General features: G+C 40.7%; 2 protein-coding genes across 3 annotated transcripts in view; one reads left to right on the top strand and one right to left on the bottom strand.

Moving 5' to 3' along the window:
- The first annotated feature begins 1,072 nt into the window (after positions 1 to 1,072).
- Positions 1,073 to 14,206, top strand: dbh.L (dopamine beta-hydroxylase (dopamine beta-monooxygenase) L homeolog). Its single transcript, XM_018229468.2, has 12 exons — positions 1,073 to 1,408; positions 2,006 to 2,152; positions 2,361 to 2,621; positions 5,510 to 5,686; positions 6,031 to 6,133; positions 8,777 to 8,943; positions 10,614 to 10,757; positions 11,231 to 11,269; positions 11,633 to 11,692; positions 11,899 to 12,026; positions 12,790 to 12,949; positions 14,066 to 14,206. Exons 1-12 carry the CDS (start codon positions 1,073 to 1,075, stop codon positions 14,204 to 14,206), a joined length of 1,863 nt encoding a protein of 620 aa, XP_018084957.2.
- Positions 14,207 to 16,846: 2,640 nt separating this feature from the next.
- The window catches only part of sardh.L (sarcosine dehydrogenase L homeolog), a 35,543-nt gene continuing 33,657 nt past the window's right edge, over positions 16,847 to 18,732 (bottom strand). For both annotated transcript variants that reach the window (XM_018229460.2, XM_018229461.2), the window contains exon 21: positions 16,847 to 17,353. In XM_018229460.2, coding sequence (XP_018084949.1) covers positions 17,228 to 17,353 — 126 coding nt within the window. In that variant the 3' untranslated portion in view covers positions 16,847 to 17,227. The remainder of the gene's footprint in view (positions 17,354 to 18,732) is intronic.

Here is an 18,732-nt window from a genome sequence, read left to right on the forward strand (position 1 = left end):
AGTAAGTGTGATGTCAGCAGGCAGCAATGATGTCATTTAAATTAGATAAGCCTTTCGAAGTCATATGCTAAGCGATATTTTCGTTTTCCAATAGCTATAGTTAAGTTATTTGCTGGATCTAAATGAGAGGCTTGGGTGGGACATACATATAATATTAGTGCTGTAGAGATAAAGTAAACTGTTCATGAAGATGTCATCTAACACCATTATTAGGATGATAACAATGTAGTCTGGGCATTCTTGAGACCTTATTCCAAGTAGCCATTTAGTGTGAAGAGGGACTAGGTACTCAAAAACTCAAGACTGGGTCATTATTCCTCTAATAAAATGGGGTAGTCAACAACTATACCCTGAAACTTGGGTTATCTTTGGTAAAGTCCTGGAATTGGCTAGATATGGTCACTTCTTCCAACCTCAAACTTCTTCACAAGCCAAGAGTAAATAACGTATAGTGAAGATAAGATCAACAGAATGATGGGCAAGTGAATGAGACAGCTTATATGAAATGTACTGCATTTTTAGACATGCTATTCCATGATAAAGTTGTATCCTGTGGGATATTCAGACTTGTGGAAGGCTATTTTGAAAATTCACTCCATTGGCCAAATATAACAGAAGAGTAGACATGTAGTACAAAGTAATTAGGACAGCAGCTTTCTGTGGACTGGAACTTATCTGGCAACCACAGGGTAACTGCAGATATACAGTATGTAATAATTACTGGTTGTATCTGACCAATGTTAGGTTGTACATGCAGACTTGCAAGATCCCAGCCAGGTGAAATTGTGCTTTGTTTCGTTAGGAGCAGCTGTGGAGGCCAGCACTTTAGATTTAATAGATAACACAAATGCAGTTAAGACATTTCCTCTCGGCCTGACTGACAATGCCCATGTGCAATTACAGCCCATTAGGTCAAGCAGCCAATGAGAAGTAAATAACCTGAGGGGCCAAACCCAAATCAGGTTTTCAGAGAACAAAATTTAATTATTTGAGTTTTGCCTGCACAAACCGCATAGTGAGAGGTATAAATGAGCACGGCCTGCCCTCCTTTCCATATTGCTTTGGTGCGCAGATGGCAAATAGAAGGCTCTACTCTTTCGCCAATCTCAGGATAAGGGAAGTGGTCCCTGTCTATTTCACAATGTTGGCCATATTTATGATTCTCCTGGTGGCATCACTGCAGGGCCCATCCCGGCAGGAGTCATCCTTTCCGTACCATGTACCACTGGATCCCCAAGGTTCTCTCCAACTCTACTGGAATGTTAGTTACACTGAAAAAGTGGTCTACTTCCAGATCCTGATAAAGAATCTGAAATACGGGATGATTTTTGGGATGTCAGATAGAGGAGACTTTGAAGAAGCCGACATGGCTGTGCTCTGGACCAACGGACTGTCCTCTTTCTTTGGAGTAAGCCACTGCCTTTTCTTTATGCCTTTTTATCTTTTACTGTAAATGCTGTAAAATTGTTGGGAGAGTTTCATTTTATAACTAATCAAGGACACCTATCCAAAATCCACTGATGAAGTCAATTAATTCTTGTATAAAATCCTGTGTATTTTGGATTCTTTATAATGACCTCTGTGTGGTTAAAATGATTCAAAAACTGAGGAACATGCTGCACATGTAATTTCTACACTTTCCTGTTGCAAATCCTATGGCTTGTTATTTATGTGTCAGGTGGTATTCTAGTGGTTCTAACACGTTGGGATATAATATTTTTCTGGCTCTTGTTTATTGTCCCATTACTAAAGGGTGAATATATCAAGACTGGTAGACTGGGAGGCTATTGGGTCTAATAAGTTCATTTATGCACAAACATTTTACCTTTATTACTGTTTTTTAATACAGTAAAATAAGTAACAAAATTACCCCCATTGGTCAACTGATTGACATACTTATGGGGCAATGGTCAGGTGATTCAGATAATGTTTGACTATCTTTCTTAATGTGACTATAGATGTGAATCTTCTGTCATTTGTGATTTATTTTCATTGTGTACATAAGGATGCCTGGAGTGACCAACATGGGCAACTCCACATGGATTCCCAACAAGACTATGAACTGCTGAATGCCGAACAGGCTCATGAGGGTCTCTATCTTCTCTTTAAAAGACCATTTGCCACATGTGATCCAAAGGATTACCTGATTGAGGTAGTACTTATAAATCATCAGTTTCTTCTATGGCTATAATTCCATTTAACCTAGTTGGGGTCATTTATTGTGGGAGGTGGTTAAACAGTCAGTGTAGAAAAATAATGGGGCAAAGAGGTAATTACGGTACGTCAATCACCCAATGTGTTCACACGCTACATTAATGTATTGTGTAAGGCATGTAATCATTTCTTCTTTCCCTCTTTAGGATGGGACAGTGCACTTAATATATGCTCTGCTGGAGAGTCCATTCTCCACCCTTTCTGCTATTGATGTTTTTGCCATAAAAAAACGGGGGCTTCAGAGAGTGCAACTCCTGAAGCCAGACCTCTCCATTCCTAGACTCCCATCAGATGTCCTCAGCATGGAAGTCAGGGCCCCCGAGGTTCTCATTCCTGCCAAAGAAACCACTTACTGGTGCCATATTACAGAGCTTCCTAAAGACTTCAAGAAGCACCACATTGTTATGGTAAGAGAAAGGAGTCCATTGTATCACCTCTTCTTTTTTTATCTCTGTGTTTGTAGTATGACTCGGGTAACTCAGTTTTAGAGCATACAATAAAGTGTTTCCATTGGTTGATGATGACTGTGCTCCATTCACAATAGTAGCTTTCTATTAGTAACCCTCTCTGTGACATTCATGATGATGTTCACCTAATGACACTCCTACACCACATTGATTTTTTTGGCCACACCATTGAGCCGTAGTCATTTTATCATCTTGGGAAGTGAGAATGCACTGGACTAACATGGCATTTCTCCTTAAGTGTTCCTTATGATACAACAGTTGGTCATTGTGGTCTCTTCTACACATGGTAGCTAACATATCAAACAACTGAATCTTCTCAAAGTTTTCCCCTAATCATTAATAGAGGGCTAACTCCTTAGAAAGTCTGAAAAGTCTGGTAGAGCTTGACTTTAGTTTCTATTTTCTCTTGGATGTGTGTTTTTTGGTATTCACTTTTAGCTTTAGAATTTGCTCCTCTTCCATAACCATGTTCACATAAAGATTCTTCTCCATCTGGTACCTCCAATACCACCTTTATTTTTCATCTTACACCATCTGTCATGCTCATTCAAAACTCGGGAAGAACCTGGCTTTAGTTCTTATTTTCTCTTGGATGTCTGTTGTTTTGGTATTCACCTATAGTTTTAGCATTTGCTCCTCTTCCATAACCATATTCACATCAAGATTCTTCTCCATCTGGTGCCTCCACCACCACCTTTATATTTCATCTCAAACACCATCTGCCATATTCAAATCCCAACAACTTCCAAATGCTATGTGTATGTTACAAGCTTTCCAGCAACAATTTCAGGGTGGTATCTTAGTTATTCTTACCACTGTCTATATATCATCCATTCACTGCTTCTCATTATAACGGCACTAGCCTACTTACAAAGATAACCTATCAAGCAAGATTCATAGTAAGAGATAATATTCTCTGTTTCTAGTTATCTCAATTACATCACTAATTTTCTTTCCTTCTTCTAAGTGTTTTTCCCCCCTTATTTACAATTTAATAGATCTATAACATCACCTTGATCTTTCAGTGGTGTCAAAAGAGCATCCAATTAATTTGTCACTTATTTTCCCTCAGACTTTTAGCCTTTATAATCTCATCCTAAATTATGGAGATCAAAGGTCTCAAGAGATGGATCTCGCAAAATGAAACCAACAGAAAGTCATACAAAGTGATATATAGAAGTGCAATTTAGCCAGTTTCAGACCTACTGCCCAATGATGACTACATGTAAGGGCACCACAAAAGGCAGCTTTCATGTCCAATAAGATCACAGTCAGTTAGATTTAGGATTCCCATCCCATTGGTGTACCTTTAGTGATATCAGCAAACCCAAAAGTCATGTTGACCTGTTTGTTCAACGAAAGCAACCAATGTTTTGCCCACAAAAGACAACTTCATCCCAAGATCATGTGGGGTCAGGATGCAAATGCCCTAAGCCAGCAATATACCAAAAAACCCTTTCTAGCCAATTACCAGTCCGGAACAAGAGGGGGTGAAGTTACAGAGCTCCTCTCCTATCAGCAGGCACATTTTCTTATTTGAAATCCCGATTTTATCCACTTTGTGAACAAAATTAGTCTTTCCTATTTCATCTGCAAATTCCTTTATAATTCTCCCCTGGAAAGCTTAAAAGCAATCGGCTATGGGTTTCTGTGATTTTAATAGAATTTTCCATTTGCCAGAGGCTATAAAAAAAGACCTCAACAGAGTTTCTGTCGGTGATAATTTGTTTTCCACAGCAACTATGTCTGAATCCTGTGCTAATCTTTCCTAATGCATTCATCCTAAAAATGAATTGTATTTTCTAAGGCTTTTCAAACATTACATGATATAAAATATATATTGATATTATTGATAGGAATATGCTTTACTTGATAAATACAGCTGATAACTTGATAACTACCTGAGCAAAATGTGTATATAAATGCTGTGTATCCAACAATAATAAAGGGTTTGCACAATGGAATACCTTTTGCGCTTGGAATAGCCTGAGCAAATAAAAAATACCCCCCCCATGTAGGGCTCAAAGTACGGCTCTGTCACAGGAAGGAACTGACAAAAAGAGGTGACAGTTATATCGCTGGTTGCCAGCTCTCTGCAGCCCACTCTGAATTCTAATTACGATGATAATCATGCTCTGTATTAGCAGCAAAATGGGAAATGACAGGATCCTTATTTATGCTGGAACACTTTGCAACAGCATAAACTACCTTCCAGTAAAGATAGGACACTTGGAAAATCCCATGACGAAAAGGCAGAATGCCCTCTAGCCTGTCAGGGTTATTATTTTTTTAGATGGAGTTGTTGTAGCCATATACCATTAATCAAAGGAGCAATTAAAAGAGAGTTTCCATTATTCTCTGTTTGGCAAATTAGGGTCGGACTAGCCTGCTGGAGTAGCAGTGGATCTCCTACTAGGCCACAGTCTAGAAAACTTCCATTAGCTCTTTCCACCATAAGAAAACATCTATACCATTTAATTTACCAATGTCTCCATCTAATTATCTCATAGGCTTCGGATGCCAGTGTTTCTGGTTGGCCTTAAAAGGCCCAATCTGACACTGTGCCATAGACAGATAGCTAGTCATCTGCAACTTGAATGTCTGGTTAATCTAGAAGAACTTCTAATACTCCCTGGACTTCTTGCTCCACATGCCATAATGTCAGATGAGGAAGTTTGCAGTATAAATAAAACCAATAGCAGTGGAACTTGCATCTACTGATATGATTTGGAAGTTTGCATGTGTGTAAGACAAAAAGGAAGTAGGACAGAACAAGACATTATGGAAAGAAAGTTTAGATCTGGCCTAATGCAACTGTTGTTTCCTAGTATGAGCCTGTGATTACAAAGGGACATGAAGCCATTGTCCATCACATTGAGGTCTTCCAATGTGCCTCCAACTACTTCACAATTCACCAATATAATGGACCGTGTGACTCCAAAATGAAACCCCAAAGCTTAAACTCTTGTCGCCATGTCTTGGCTGCCTGGGCAATGGGTGCTAAGGTGAGTATAAAGGGGGGCTGTCTTGTAATGGGGAACAAGGGGGCATTTCAGGGCAAGTGTAACCTTACAGGTGTTCTATCAACGTTGTTGCAAGTGACACCGTTATGTTTTAGTCAATGTTTTTAGCCAAAAATCTGCCTCCCTGTAAAACTGGGAAAAGGTGTTACTTCCAAATGACTCATCTATCAGAGATTTTTTTTAGCTATAATGGAACAAACCATCTCCCATACAGGGAAACACTTTCCCTTAAACAGATAAGGACAGGAAAACAGAATGCAAATATATTTCTAATCCTGTTATTAGATTAAATTAAATATGCTTACCTATACTTTCCTTCTGCACAGGCTTTTTACTATCCAGAAGAAACTGGCTTGTCCATTGGCGGGCCTGATTCTTCTAGATACCTTCGGCTTGAGGTCCATTATCACAATCCGCTGGAGTTAACAGGTATGTTTTTCGATGACTTTGGAATGGTGTTTTCAAACAAGTATAAGAATATCATTCGTAATGAACATACATCGGAAAGTTGCACAGTTTTACATGAATCTTTTTATTATTATATTTTTTGGGTTTACTTCCCCTATAAAATTTCACTCTGGGGGACCAGATTAAGTCCACGACTTAAGCTTTATGACCTAAGATATGTTTTTTCTAAGCACTTCATTATATCACAGTTTTTTGCTGTAGAAAAACATTTCAAAGTTTTGGACATGAGAAGGACCTTCCTTCATTGAGGTCCCCTCTGGGTCCATAACAAGATTACAGGGAAAATATTGGTGTACTTTATCTGCCATTTAGCCATAGTTCTAAAAATATCTAGGAGAGCAAATACATGTTTGCCCCAAATATCACTCTACCTGATTTTCAAGCTGGGCTTTCAGGTGTCTATAAAAGAACAAATAGGCTGGCCACTAACATTACTCCAGTCCCCAAAGAGGGTCAGGCCCACAATTTGGGAACCCTTGAGTATGTTGCATCGCTATTGGCTGCTCAGCATGTGCTGTAATGGTACTTTAATGCCCTTGGTTTCCTGATACTTTTAGGGTCGGACTGGGCCGTCCAGGGCCTACTGGGACTGCCTCTGAAGGGGCTTCTTCATAGCACCCAACCTAGCCCTCCCCCCACCACACACACACCTCCCTGTACTGCTTACCTCCTCCTTAATTTGCCACTACCAAGCTGAGAGGAGGAGAGGTCATGTTCCGGGTGGGGGAGTTGGCTGGGTTAGCCCAAGAAAGTGTCCAGACGGTCCAGTCCAACTTTTACCATTGGTTCTGTATATTACCATTGATTCTGTATTTCCTTATAAGTTATATAGAAGTTTAGCTTGTTTCTTTTAGATCTGAACATGTGAATATATTAATATCTACCAAGTATGGGCTTATCATGGGTAAAAATAAATGGAAAGAAATTATTATGTAATGATATGGTATTTTTAATATGGTAATTCTGTAAAGAGCTGTCAGTGTGTAGCGAGCAGCAGTAAAACAACAGTATATGAGGTTTAAAAATAGCCCAGTTAAGATATTATCAAGTGCCTGCTGTAAAAAGCTTCTTCAGTAACATAAGTTGGAGTTATATATTATATACATATCAGCATGCTGCTCAGTTCCCAGCAGGCACCCAAATGCCATCTAATATTCAATAATCAATGGCACTTTTGTTGTGATATTATTACTCATGTTGTAGTTTCTACCCTTGCTATCTTTCTTCCATATTAATAACGTTACTTCAAGTATTCTTTTTTTCTTGCCGAGCCAAGGGGCAACCTCCAAGGTCTCCTGGTTCCAAATTCCACCTCATCAAGCTCATTTAACAACGATGCAGCATTCAGTGGAGCTCTAAAGCAGTTTGGGGGGGGGTCATAAAAATATCTTAGAGGCTAGCATCCAGCCTACAGGCCTCCAATTTAACATCCTACTGGGATCCAGCCTACAGGGCTCCAGTTGGACATCCTTACTGAGATCCAGCCTACAGGCCATCACAAGCCTACACATCCGGCCTCCAGTTGGGCATCCCTACTGGGATCCAGCCTACAATCCTCCACAAGCCTGCAAATCCAGCCTCCAGTTTGATATCCCTACTGACATTCAGCCTCCAGTTGGGCATCCCTACTGGGATCCAGCCTACAATCCTCCACAAGCCTGCAAATCCAGTCTCCAGTTTGATATCCCTTCTGACATTCAGCCTCCAGTTGGACATCCCTTCTGGGATCCAGCCTACAGGCCTCCACACCCAGCCTGCAGATAGGGTTGCCACCTGGCCAGTAAAAATGATGGTTGATCCATCATAAATATATAGGAAGGCCGGTATTTTTTCCCCAGAAAAGGTGGCAACCCTACCTGCAGGTGTCCAGTGGGACATCTTCCTTCAAATTATAGATGTATGTTTGTAGTCTAGGTTTTAGTGAGACCTTTCTGGTCCTACCTGGCAGTTATGAGACCCACCAGATAACCCAACAGCACACATATTAACTAGGAAGGTGCTAGAAACCACCCACTTCTGTGATAGTTACAAATATTTTTTTTAATTGCAGGAATATTTTCTGACACTCCCTCCTTAATAACACAGAGATATTCTATTTTTTTCCTCTGCCAGTTTCCAGTCTCTTGTAATTAATGTTGCCTCTGGGTGGAAGCTCCCTGTTGAGGCTCAGAACTTGCAGAAAGCTTATTTCAATGTGTGTGTGTGATTTGGAATGAGGAAGGGAACTCAGGGGTTCCTTGATATTTTGTGACATAGGCTGGCAGTGCCAAGTTAGGCTGGAATGCATAATTCTAGCTTTACTCTACACTCTGAATACGAAAGCTCAAGGGCCCCTGCTTGAAACACATAAATGGCACCATGTCATATGTTCTAGTAGAACTATGTCATATGATCATATTGGGCCTTTACATCAATTATTAAACAATTAGATGGAATGGGTGACTACAATAAGCCACTCTTGTTATCCATGTGACATTGGAGTAGAGCAAATATCTGATTAGTTACAATAATCATATGTTACTACCTAACTTCCTAGTAACTTAGTAACCTAGTTAAAGCCTAATAATTTATCTCTATATTATCACCTGTTTGTGTATTTGAAAGGTCTCAGGGACTCATCTGGCATCCGACTTTATTACACACCGACTCTAAGAAAATACGATGCTGGCATCATGGAGGTTGGCTTAGTCTATTCACCAGTGATGGCTATCCCACCTGGACAGAAGGACTTCAGTCTGACTGGTTACTGCACAGACAAATGCACACATACAGTGAGTGCCCAGTTAGGTGGACTAGAGAATCAGCCAGTGTTTTTGGGAAGACCACATAGGGATAACTGCTCAAAACTTTGCCCATATTGTGGTTCTGAGAGCAACAGTTTCATGTCAGAATATTGAAGGTATAGTTGAGAAAGATAGCAACATTATACTGTAGTTCCTCATCGCTGTTACTCAGCCCAAAGCCTTTAGTTGTAATTCAGCAGCCATTGAAGGGCTAATGTGTCCTGATAGGCAGGCTAACTCCGGCATCATGGCCAAAAAAGTATAAATTTAGCTTATAAGGCAACCTTCTAAAAGCAACAAAGATTCTCAACTTTCCAAGGAGACAGTCTATCCTAAAGGCTAAACACTCACACATCAGATATTTTCATCAAACAAAATTAGGTCTTATACGAGGAGTGAAACCTTCCACCAACTTGCAACCATATCTCTTCAAAGACTCTCAGATTTGTCTACAAGTCATAGCTGTCAGGGAACACTTTGCAGATGATAACAGATTTTACTAATGCAACAAGAGTTGTGATGAATCTTTAATATGTACTCGCGCTGGGGTGTCAGCAATTTGTTTGTTCTGTGATAGATTTTGGAGTGTTCTTTATTGAGACAGAAGGCTCTCCCAGTAGCAATTAAAAACGGAGACAAGAGGCATGTGTTTTCAAATGCAAAACACTTGAGAACGGAAATGCTTAATCCTGCAGAGGAGGATGATACAATATTTAGAGATGATAGGGTCTCGCGGTAAGGTTTTGTTGAATAGAGGGAATAGAGAAATGTCAATTATGATAGTTTAGATGAAATGTAAGGGTATGACCGGATAAATATTGGAAATGGAGGTTAAGATCTGTGTTGCAGGGAAGGGGAATGTGTACAAGGAATTAATTTTTATATAGGGAGGTCAAACTGGCTCAATTTGGTCAGGCTTGCTTAAATTTGAATCTAAGATTATAGGTGGTCCTGTTGATATCACCATCCCAGGAGACTTGGTCATATTCCTTGTGACGTCTCACTTAATTGAGTCTTGGGTGTCATAGGGAAGAACCTACCTGAAATTTCAGACTGGCAGAAAGTGAGCCTTTCTGGATGGGAAAATAAGGTCTACAGCGTGGATAATATCATTAAAAGGGTTGATGTAAGGTTTAAAGTTTTTATGTATTAACCAAAAAACCCAACCAATACATGTGCTTTATCCCTAGAGGAGCCTTCAGAGTACAAGACATGAAGGAACAACAGGGACAGGTTTGACAGCATGTGTTCCATGTTGCTGATGTGCTGGGCTTCATGGAGACCAGCAGGTTGCCACACAAAAGCAGGAACTAAATAATATAAGAGCTTTCTATTAGCAGGCTGCAGTTTGCTTGGGAATTACCGGCCATAGTAATTAATCCTCCCCCTCCCATGGAATCCCACTATCTCCTCTCAAGCGGAAGAGACATGTAAATGAAGCAGGGATGCATTTCATTATTAGGAAGTCAGGAAGAAAAAAAATTCCTTATTTCCCAGTAAAGATGCAGAATTAGTCAGTTTTTTTTTTTTTAAACTTTATTACAGTTAATTAAAATTATTTTTGCTTGATGTGAGAATACTGGACAGAACGAAAGGTTAATATTATTAGTAAACATTGGTTATTTGTGCTCAAAATGAAAATCAACTTTTATTGCCAGGCCCTGCCGCCCAATGGAATCAAAATCTTTGCCTCTCAGCTCCACACTCATCTGGCTGGAAGAACAGTTTCCACCGTCTTAGTCCGGGAGGGTAAAGAAACTGAGGTTGTGAATGCTGATGCCCATTATAGCCCACACTTTCAGGTAAGCCTTTATGGAGTCTCAAAACTTAGCCTTGGCACTGTGTTACCCATAGCGCACGACCAATCGTATGCTTGCTTCCATTATTCCAACTGCCTTCGATCAGTAAAATATATATGCTAATCGCAGACTGTAGCCAGTTGGACTCTAAGTAGTAGCAATACTTGGTAAAGAATATCATAAATTCTCTTCTTGATTTGGGTTTCAGAGGCCTATGTGCAAGTGTCCATATTGACAAGGGGGAACCCTGGAGATACTGGCACCAACAAGCTGGGGAAAGCTTCATGGTTCCAAAGCGACCAGAGGCAATACTTGTCCCTCAAGATTCAGATGCAGACTTTTTTTTTAGCAATTTTGTCCATTTCATGTCAAGATACCAGCTCAGTTGCATGCATTTTGACACATCTGCTGGAGCTGGTTAAACGAATCTCCTACTACTAACTTCAGTTTACTCCGGAATATCTTATCATCTGCAGGAAATACGAATGCTGAAGAAAGTTGTACATGTTTTACCGGTAAGTCTATTTACCCAGACTCTTTTCAAATATGAAATAGCTGTAGCCATATGCTGTTGATGGTGGAAAGTGCCTCATCCAATACTTTACAGCTTCGGTTTTGTTTCGTTTGAAGACCTGAGATTTGGTTTGGAGTGTTTGGGTACAGGCCTTTCTTAAGTTGAATCCTAGAGTTGGTGAATCCCTTGTTGGGTTCTTGGTAAATATATACAGGAATGGGGTCTGTTTTCTCTGTTTCTCTGCCAGCAACTGGGATGGACCTTTAGAGATGATGGCAAAGTGATGTAGTTCTCAGTTATTTACAATCAACAATTATCATTTACTGAATCAAACCCCCATTATTTATTTTTTACTTTTATGTAGGGGGATGTGATGGTAACCAGATGTTTGTACAACACTGAAGACAGAAGAAATGTTACAGTGGTGGGTACACCCTTTCCATGTGGGTAGAGTTGGAATGACTGCATCCATGAAAACATCCAAGCCCCTCTTAAAGGCATTAATAGAATCTGCTATTACAACATTACCCAGCAGGGCCTTCCCCAACCTCACTGCCCTTATCATGAAGAACTGCTTTAAGTAGCAGCATGTTTAAGCTTTTTGTTTCTTTTTTGTTAAATCTGCTGCAGGGCGGTTTCAGCATCACGGACGAAATGTGTGTAAATTACATGCACTATTACCCACGGACAGACCTGGAGTTGTGCAAAAGCATGGTGGATTCCGGCTACCTGCAGAAATACTTCCACATGGTCAACAGGTTTGTAAGACTGTGGAGGGTAATTGTGTTGAGTTATTTTGCAAAAACTCAGTACACTGAACACATATTTTAATGTGCCCCTTATTAAATGGTATGGGGTAAATTTATCAAAGAGTGAAGTTCCGCAGCTCACAATTCATTTCTATGGTATTTTGAAAGGCATATTTATCAATGGGCGAAAGTGAAAGTTCACCCTTTAAAAATCCCATAGAAATGAATGGAAAGTGGCGGAATTTCACTCTAGTGGCGGAACTTCACTCTTTGATAAATATAACCCTATGTTTGGACTCAACAAAGCTTTACTAATCCCAGGTTTGGCCACTCTTAGTAACACTGTGTTTTTACAGTGGCACAGTTATGCAGTAGGGCAAAGGTTCCCAAAATGAAATTAAGTTTATTAATTAGGAAATTAGGTGAATGTTTATTCATGTTCTAGACATTTGTGGAAGTCAAGGCTGAACACTGGATTGCTGCCCTTGATATTGTTGGAACTATAGCACATTGACTGATATTGCTATGTCTTGATATGTCTGTAACCCTATTACTGCTTAAGGGGGACCTTAAACAAATGTTGACCTACAATGTAGTTTATATTTATAACTAAATATATAGTATGGACAGCTGAACTGAGCAGCACTTGGCCAACACAATGGCCCTCTATGATTTTGATTTCTCTCTCTCTAGCAGTGGTTTGGTCTTGCCGTGTTATGGTATATTGAGCCTGACATGAATACTAACAGCTGCTCCCCTCTTCCCCCTGCAGTTTCAACAGTGACGATGTCTGCACCTGTCCCGACACAATTGTTACCGAGCAGTTCCATGAGGTTCCGTGGAATTCATTCAGCAGCGGGGTCCTGAAGTCCTTGTATGGCTTTGCACCCATCTCCATGCATTGCAATAGGTCCTCTGCCGTACGCTTCCCAGTGAGTATAAACAAGAGAGTAGCCAAAGCTTCACTGTGGAACTTTGCACCAACAAACTTACTCTATACATCCAGCTCTATAAGCAGAAGAAGGAAAGTGCCTTTGGAATGAAGTTTATTTAGCTTTGTGCTTACACATTACACATTGAGCAGGAGGGGAGGACCGTTTAGATTTTGGCCTCCTCTTCCCTTCTGATATGGATTACATGGTAGGTGGAAGGAGAGATATGGTGACGTTCTAATGTGACAATCTATTCTAATTATATCTTCTGTACTCATGTTGCAATTCCATGTAGTTGTTCTCTCTAAGATCTTGCTTTGTTTTCACTCCGCGGTGCATAAAATGTTTCCCCATCGGGAAACAACGAGTAATCTTTTTTGGATAAACACTGCTAATATTCCATCCGCCCCCGCCGCAAGCGAACAAGAATAAACAGATCTCCCACATTCTCTGAAAGAAGCAGGAAGGGAAATATTTGGTGTGATATCAGCCATCCCCTCCCTTTTATATTTTGCTTTTAGCTAGAAAGAGAATTCATCACGAGCATATAGGAAACTGGTTATTCAGGGCCCCTAACACTACATTTACCACCTTGAGCTCAGACAGAGCGCTCCACCAGTGACATTTTGACAGCCTCCCCACAAATGTCAGCAGCCAGGGAATTAGCTATAACTGGGTCCTGAGTAGATGCACCGAATCCTCTATTTTAGAATTCTGGAGAATCCAAGCTCTAATTTATATATATAAATTAGGGAAACAAGGGGGAAAGAGAACCATATGCACAGTGCACGGCTAAAAATGTTTGACTTCTTTGTTTGTGTGATGAAAAGTCATGTGATTTTTTAATTCAATTCGGCCAGGCAGTTGGATTCAGCCAAATCCTGCTGAAAAAGGCAGAATCTTGGCCAAATCCCAAACCGAATCCCGGATTCGGTGCATCCTTAGTCCTGAGGCTCATGTATACCATTTAAGCATGAGCCAAATCCCAGCACTTCATGCCAGATCCTGATCCATCCAAATCCTAGGGCTCAACCGAACCAAAGTCTAACCATTGGAGTGCCTGCTGCAACGGCAAAAACTGGATTATCATTTAAGATTTTTTGTGTTTCTTCATAGGGGGAATGGGAAAAGCAGCCGCTGCCACAGATCAGTGAAAACCTACCTCCACCCAAAATCAACTGCCCGGCCAAGGACAGCAAAAACCCCATAGGCAAAGGGCCGACCCTTGTACGTATTAAGGAGCACAGATCATTATAAGACATCCAATGGCTGCTGCAATGGAAAGAAGGTCCTTACTGCAAATGGTTTAATGGTATCTCTCTGTACAGACTATGAGCAAACTTCGGGACTGTTCCTGCTGAATTGTGCTTAGTACAAGGAATACCTATGCTGGTATAGTTTTATGGGATCTCTCTGTACAGACTATGAGCAAACTTAGGGACTGTTCCTGCTGAATTGTGCTTAGTACAGGGGAATACCTATACTGCCATAGTTTTATGGGATCTCTCTGTACAGACTATGAGCAAACTTAGGGGCTGTTCCTGCTGAATTGTGCTTAGTACAGGTGAATATGTATGTTGGCATAATTATTTTGTGTTACAGTATTCCTGGAATCCAAGACAGCATTGTGAATGTAAATTTCTGTAAAAACCTTAGAAAAGAAAAGCAATGCAAAGATGCCTTACCTTAATAAAGTCTTTATGATACACCCTATTTGCCTGCAGCCTTGGTCCCATTAATCTTTCCCATTTAATTCACATATATCCCTACATCTCCCATGCATCGAGGATCCTTTCAGGGCTGTTGGCGTTGAATTAGCCCAGCATTTATCAAACGGCATTAAATCATTCCTTCCTGCCAAGCTATTGACTGATTTAAAGCCCAGTTCATCAGCATCACCAAAGGAGCCTTTTTGCAGATTTGTTTCCATGTAACTGAGAGACTATTACTGGATCAATCACTCTCTAACTAACTGCTGCTGAAGGAGAGATGGAGCAGGAGTGCTGCAGCATTTATGTGCAGCCCCTACGGTGGGCAAATGTGTCTTTCAATAGCAGGGATTTAATATAAAGATTCAGAGAGATTCATCTCTGGTCACAAAACAACAGCAGGAACCTTCCTGGAAGACTAGGGCTTCATATTAATGCCCTTGGGTTGGGAATGAGGTGTTGGACAGACCGGTGTCCCCATAGTTTTGGCCATACATTGTAAGTTATGTGATTTTATAAGGAACCACCTAGGGGTCAGGGAATGAGGCTGTGAGCTATACAAGACATCTAAGAAAATATACAAGTAATCTATAAGATATATTTCCATAAAAATAGCTTACTTATCAGAGTATATGTGATTATCCCTAGCCTGATATTATATGTCCCAGCTCATGAGTAGACTTGGAGGTGAGTTCCTTCAGTGAGAGAGCAGTGCATATCTGATTGACTTCAGCCAGACAAGGCCTTTTTATCTCTTTGTCTGTCCCTGTAGACAATAAATGGAAATAAAGAAGCTGGCAGCTGGTAAATGAATAGCCTGGGGACGTTACTTGATGGCCAATGAATCTTTAAAAGGTCACATAGTGGGGACACCTGACTCCATCTGGAGAAGAAATGTGCCAATGTATGCTTAGTAATGCCACTACTATACAAAAATAAGGTACAGCTAATAAAAAAAGTGGTGCATTGCAGTACACAAGAACATTTCTGTCTTTATACCTTAACCATAGATTTTATTCCAGGTACCCCAAATTCCCACAGCAGTGTTCTCCAAACTGTGGGTTAGGATGTTATCGGCTGTAAACTTTCTGCCTGCTGGAGAATCTTATCCAATTGGCAGTGGTTTCCACTGATTGTAGTGAGTTGGTTTGTGGGGGTTATAGGTGGAAGCAGGGGTGGGGGATCCTCATGCAATAAAGCCATGCAGAAAGGAAAGAGAGTAAGACAGGACAATGGATAAGATTAATATGGGTATGGGGGAGCTTTAAGAACTCACTCACCTGCACTAGCAGGCCCTTGAATAGAAAGGAGATTTTGTGTACTCACCGTTAAATCTCTTTCTCTTCAGTCGCTTGGGGGACACAGGGACAGCTATACCCCACTGTCCCTGTGTCCCCCAAGCAGACATGGAGAAAAGGAGATTTTGTGTACTCACCGTTAAATCTCTTTCTCTTCAGTCGCTTGGGGGACACAGGGCAGTGTGGTATAGCTGTCCCTGTGTCCCCCAAGCAGACATGGAGAAATACAATATGTATACCTTGAAGCTGCTACAACATAGGAAGGTTCCCCCATGCACATTAATAGGGGGGGCTCTGTATAAAGAACCCAACGTTAAGGGTTAAGACGTGAAAATGGATTTACAACTGGCAGGTAAAGATTTCTTACACTCTTCCCATCCGCAGTGAAGCAGTTTGATGCAGGCAGGTGAACGTTTCACTCGCTCACTTCCATTATTTCACAGCAGTCACACTCCGCAGATAACAGTGGGCCCCCGCAGTGCATGAACAATATGTCAAAACACGGTTTTCTTTGCTATAAAGGTAGGGTGGAGCTTTCTTCCTCCAGAAACCGTGCTTCTCTGCGTAATTATTGTGAGATCGTGTACACATGCTGATAAGTGAGCTTCATACCAAGATCATAGCAAGACCATAGCATTATCATAGCAAAACCATAGCATTATCATAGCATGACCATAGCATTATGATAGCATGACCATAACAAGACCATAGAAGGATCAAAGCAAGATCACAGCATGACCATAGAAGGATCAAAGCAAGATCACAGCATGACCATAGCAAGATCATATCATAATCATAGCAAGTCCATAGAAGGACCATAGTAAGATTATAGCAAGACCATAGCAAGACCATAGCATGGACCTTAGAAAGAAGGCACCTTCTTTTAAGGCTTCAATTTACAAATCATCTGAATTTTTATTTCCTTTCCCCCCGCAATTATATACAGATGATCCTCGCAGGAAGGTGAATTTTGCATTTGAGGAGGCAAAAAATGCCCTTCACACATAGACTCATCTCTTTTTTAATGAATTAGACCTCCCTACCCTAGATTGTACTCGTTGCCCAGGAGCCATACCTTTCAGTGGTTAGTAAATAGTGGTTGGGCCCATACCCATGATAGTATATGGGCTTTACACAGGGTCAGAACAATAACAACAAAAAGACTGGGTCCAATATAAAAGTGGGGTTCATAATCTGAATTAGAAGGGAGGATCACTGAATTTCTTACTTCCACATCCACTTGGAGATTATCTATTCTTCAATTTTAAATTTCAGTAAAATCCTTTTACTCTCATATTGTTTGGGTCAAATGGTGACTTCAAGTGGGCTTGTGCTGAATACGTGATGCCCATTCTCTCCAGCTTGTACTCTCCCCTCCGGACAAAGTCTGGTGTCACCTGCAGCCACAAAACAAGAATGAAGTCCGAATCACAAATTTACAAACATCTAAAGCTTCGTTATGTGGTCTTCGTAAACTGGCCTGTGACTATTTTTCAAATAATCTATCAGCCTTATTTAGCCACACCCCAACTGACTGCAGACAACACCCCCAAGGCTGTTTGGCCTTACCCCTTGCTTGCGATGTTCTGCCAGCCAGAGAGACAGTAACACCTTCATTGGATGCATCTAGAGCTTAATATTTCCAGTTACAAGAATATAGAATGGATATAAATGTAAGTGGCCCTTTAACTGGTGTATTAAAAAGATATTACTAAAAAGCAATTATCTTACTGGTTGCTATGGGTTACTAAGCCAGTGTAAACTTTGTCTTAGTAACTACATAACCCTCTGTTGTCTAACAGCAAGGAGGAGAACAGGTTTATGTGCCTGGAAAGGAAATGGTTAAATCTGATGAGAGAACGGTTCTTCCAGGCAAAGCCTCAGTCCTTGCTCATCCTAATTCAGTATGACAGATACACGTTCTTTTCCCTGTATCTGTTCAAATGTTTTCTCTTCTGGTAGATTTAAGGAGAGAAGCGTTAATAGGGCAGCCAGAAGTTACTTTGCTGGGCAGTGAATAGCAGTGGCAAAAGGGCAGGGGCAAACCAGGCCCATTCCTTATATAAAAGAGCAATGTCCAGCCTATGATGAAATGGAAATGGAATTAGGCAAATGGAAATCAACAACGGAAAGGCTACAGGTTTAGAATCAATTATACAAACTGTAATTGGCATCTCGTCCTGGGGACAGATTTATTATGTGGTGTAAAAAATGGCAGAATAATTCGCCACACGTTGATGTTCAAAAAAACGTGTAAAAAGTGCATTTTTTTGGGACGCTTTTTCTTTGACCAACTTCTGTCGTAACTTACTAACAAAGGACTGAAGCAGAGTAAAATAAAATTTTGTTTTACTCAGCATAATCAATATGCCCCCATATGTCACCATCGTGCTCTACTATCAGCATCTTGCCCTACTGTGAGCTGGGTTTCATTTGGAGGGGTTGAACTTGATTGACTTGGTATTTTGTCAAAGCAACTTAACCATGTTACTATCAGTAGTGCCCTACTGTCTCATCTAGCAACTACTTTCCCAACCTTGCCCTACTGTCCCCACCTTCCCCTACTGTCTCCATCTTGTATTACTGTCTTATCTAGCAACTACAGTCCCAACCTTGCCCTGCTGTCGTCACCTTGCCCTACTGTCTCCATCTTGTCCTATGGTCTCATCTAGCAACTACTGTCCCAACCTTGCCCTACTGTCTCCATCTTGTATTACTGTCTCGTCTAGCAACTACTGTACCAACCTTACCCTACTGTCACCACTTTGCCCTACTG

The sequence above is a fragment of the Xenopus laevis genome, chromosome 8L, assembly GCF_017654675.1.
Source record: "Xenopus laevis strain J_2021 chromosome 8L, Xenopus_laevis_v10.1, whole genome shotgun sequence".
Taxonomy (NCBI): Eukaryota; Metazoa; Chordata; class Amphibia; order Anura; family Pipidae; genus Xenopus; species Xenopus laevis.

Coding starts and splice junctions, on each gene's coding strand:
- dbh.L (XM_018229468.2), top strand. CDS start 1,073: ATGGCAAATAGAAGGCTCTACTCTTTCGCCAATCTCAGGATAAGGGAA. Junction 2,622..5,509: donor AGAAGCACCACATTGTTATG/GTAAGAGAAAGG, acceptor GTTGTTTCCTAG/TATGAGCCTGTGATTACAAA. Junction 12,950..14,065: donor CCTCTGCCGTACGCTTCCCA/GTGAGTATAAAC, acceptor GTTTCTTCATAG/GGGGAATGGGAAAAGCAGCC.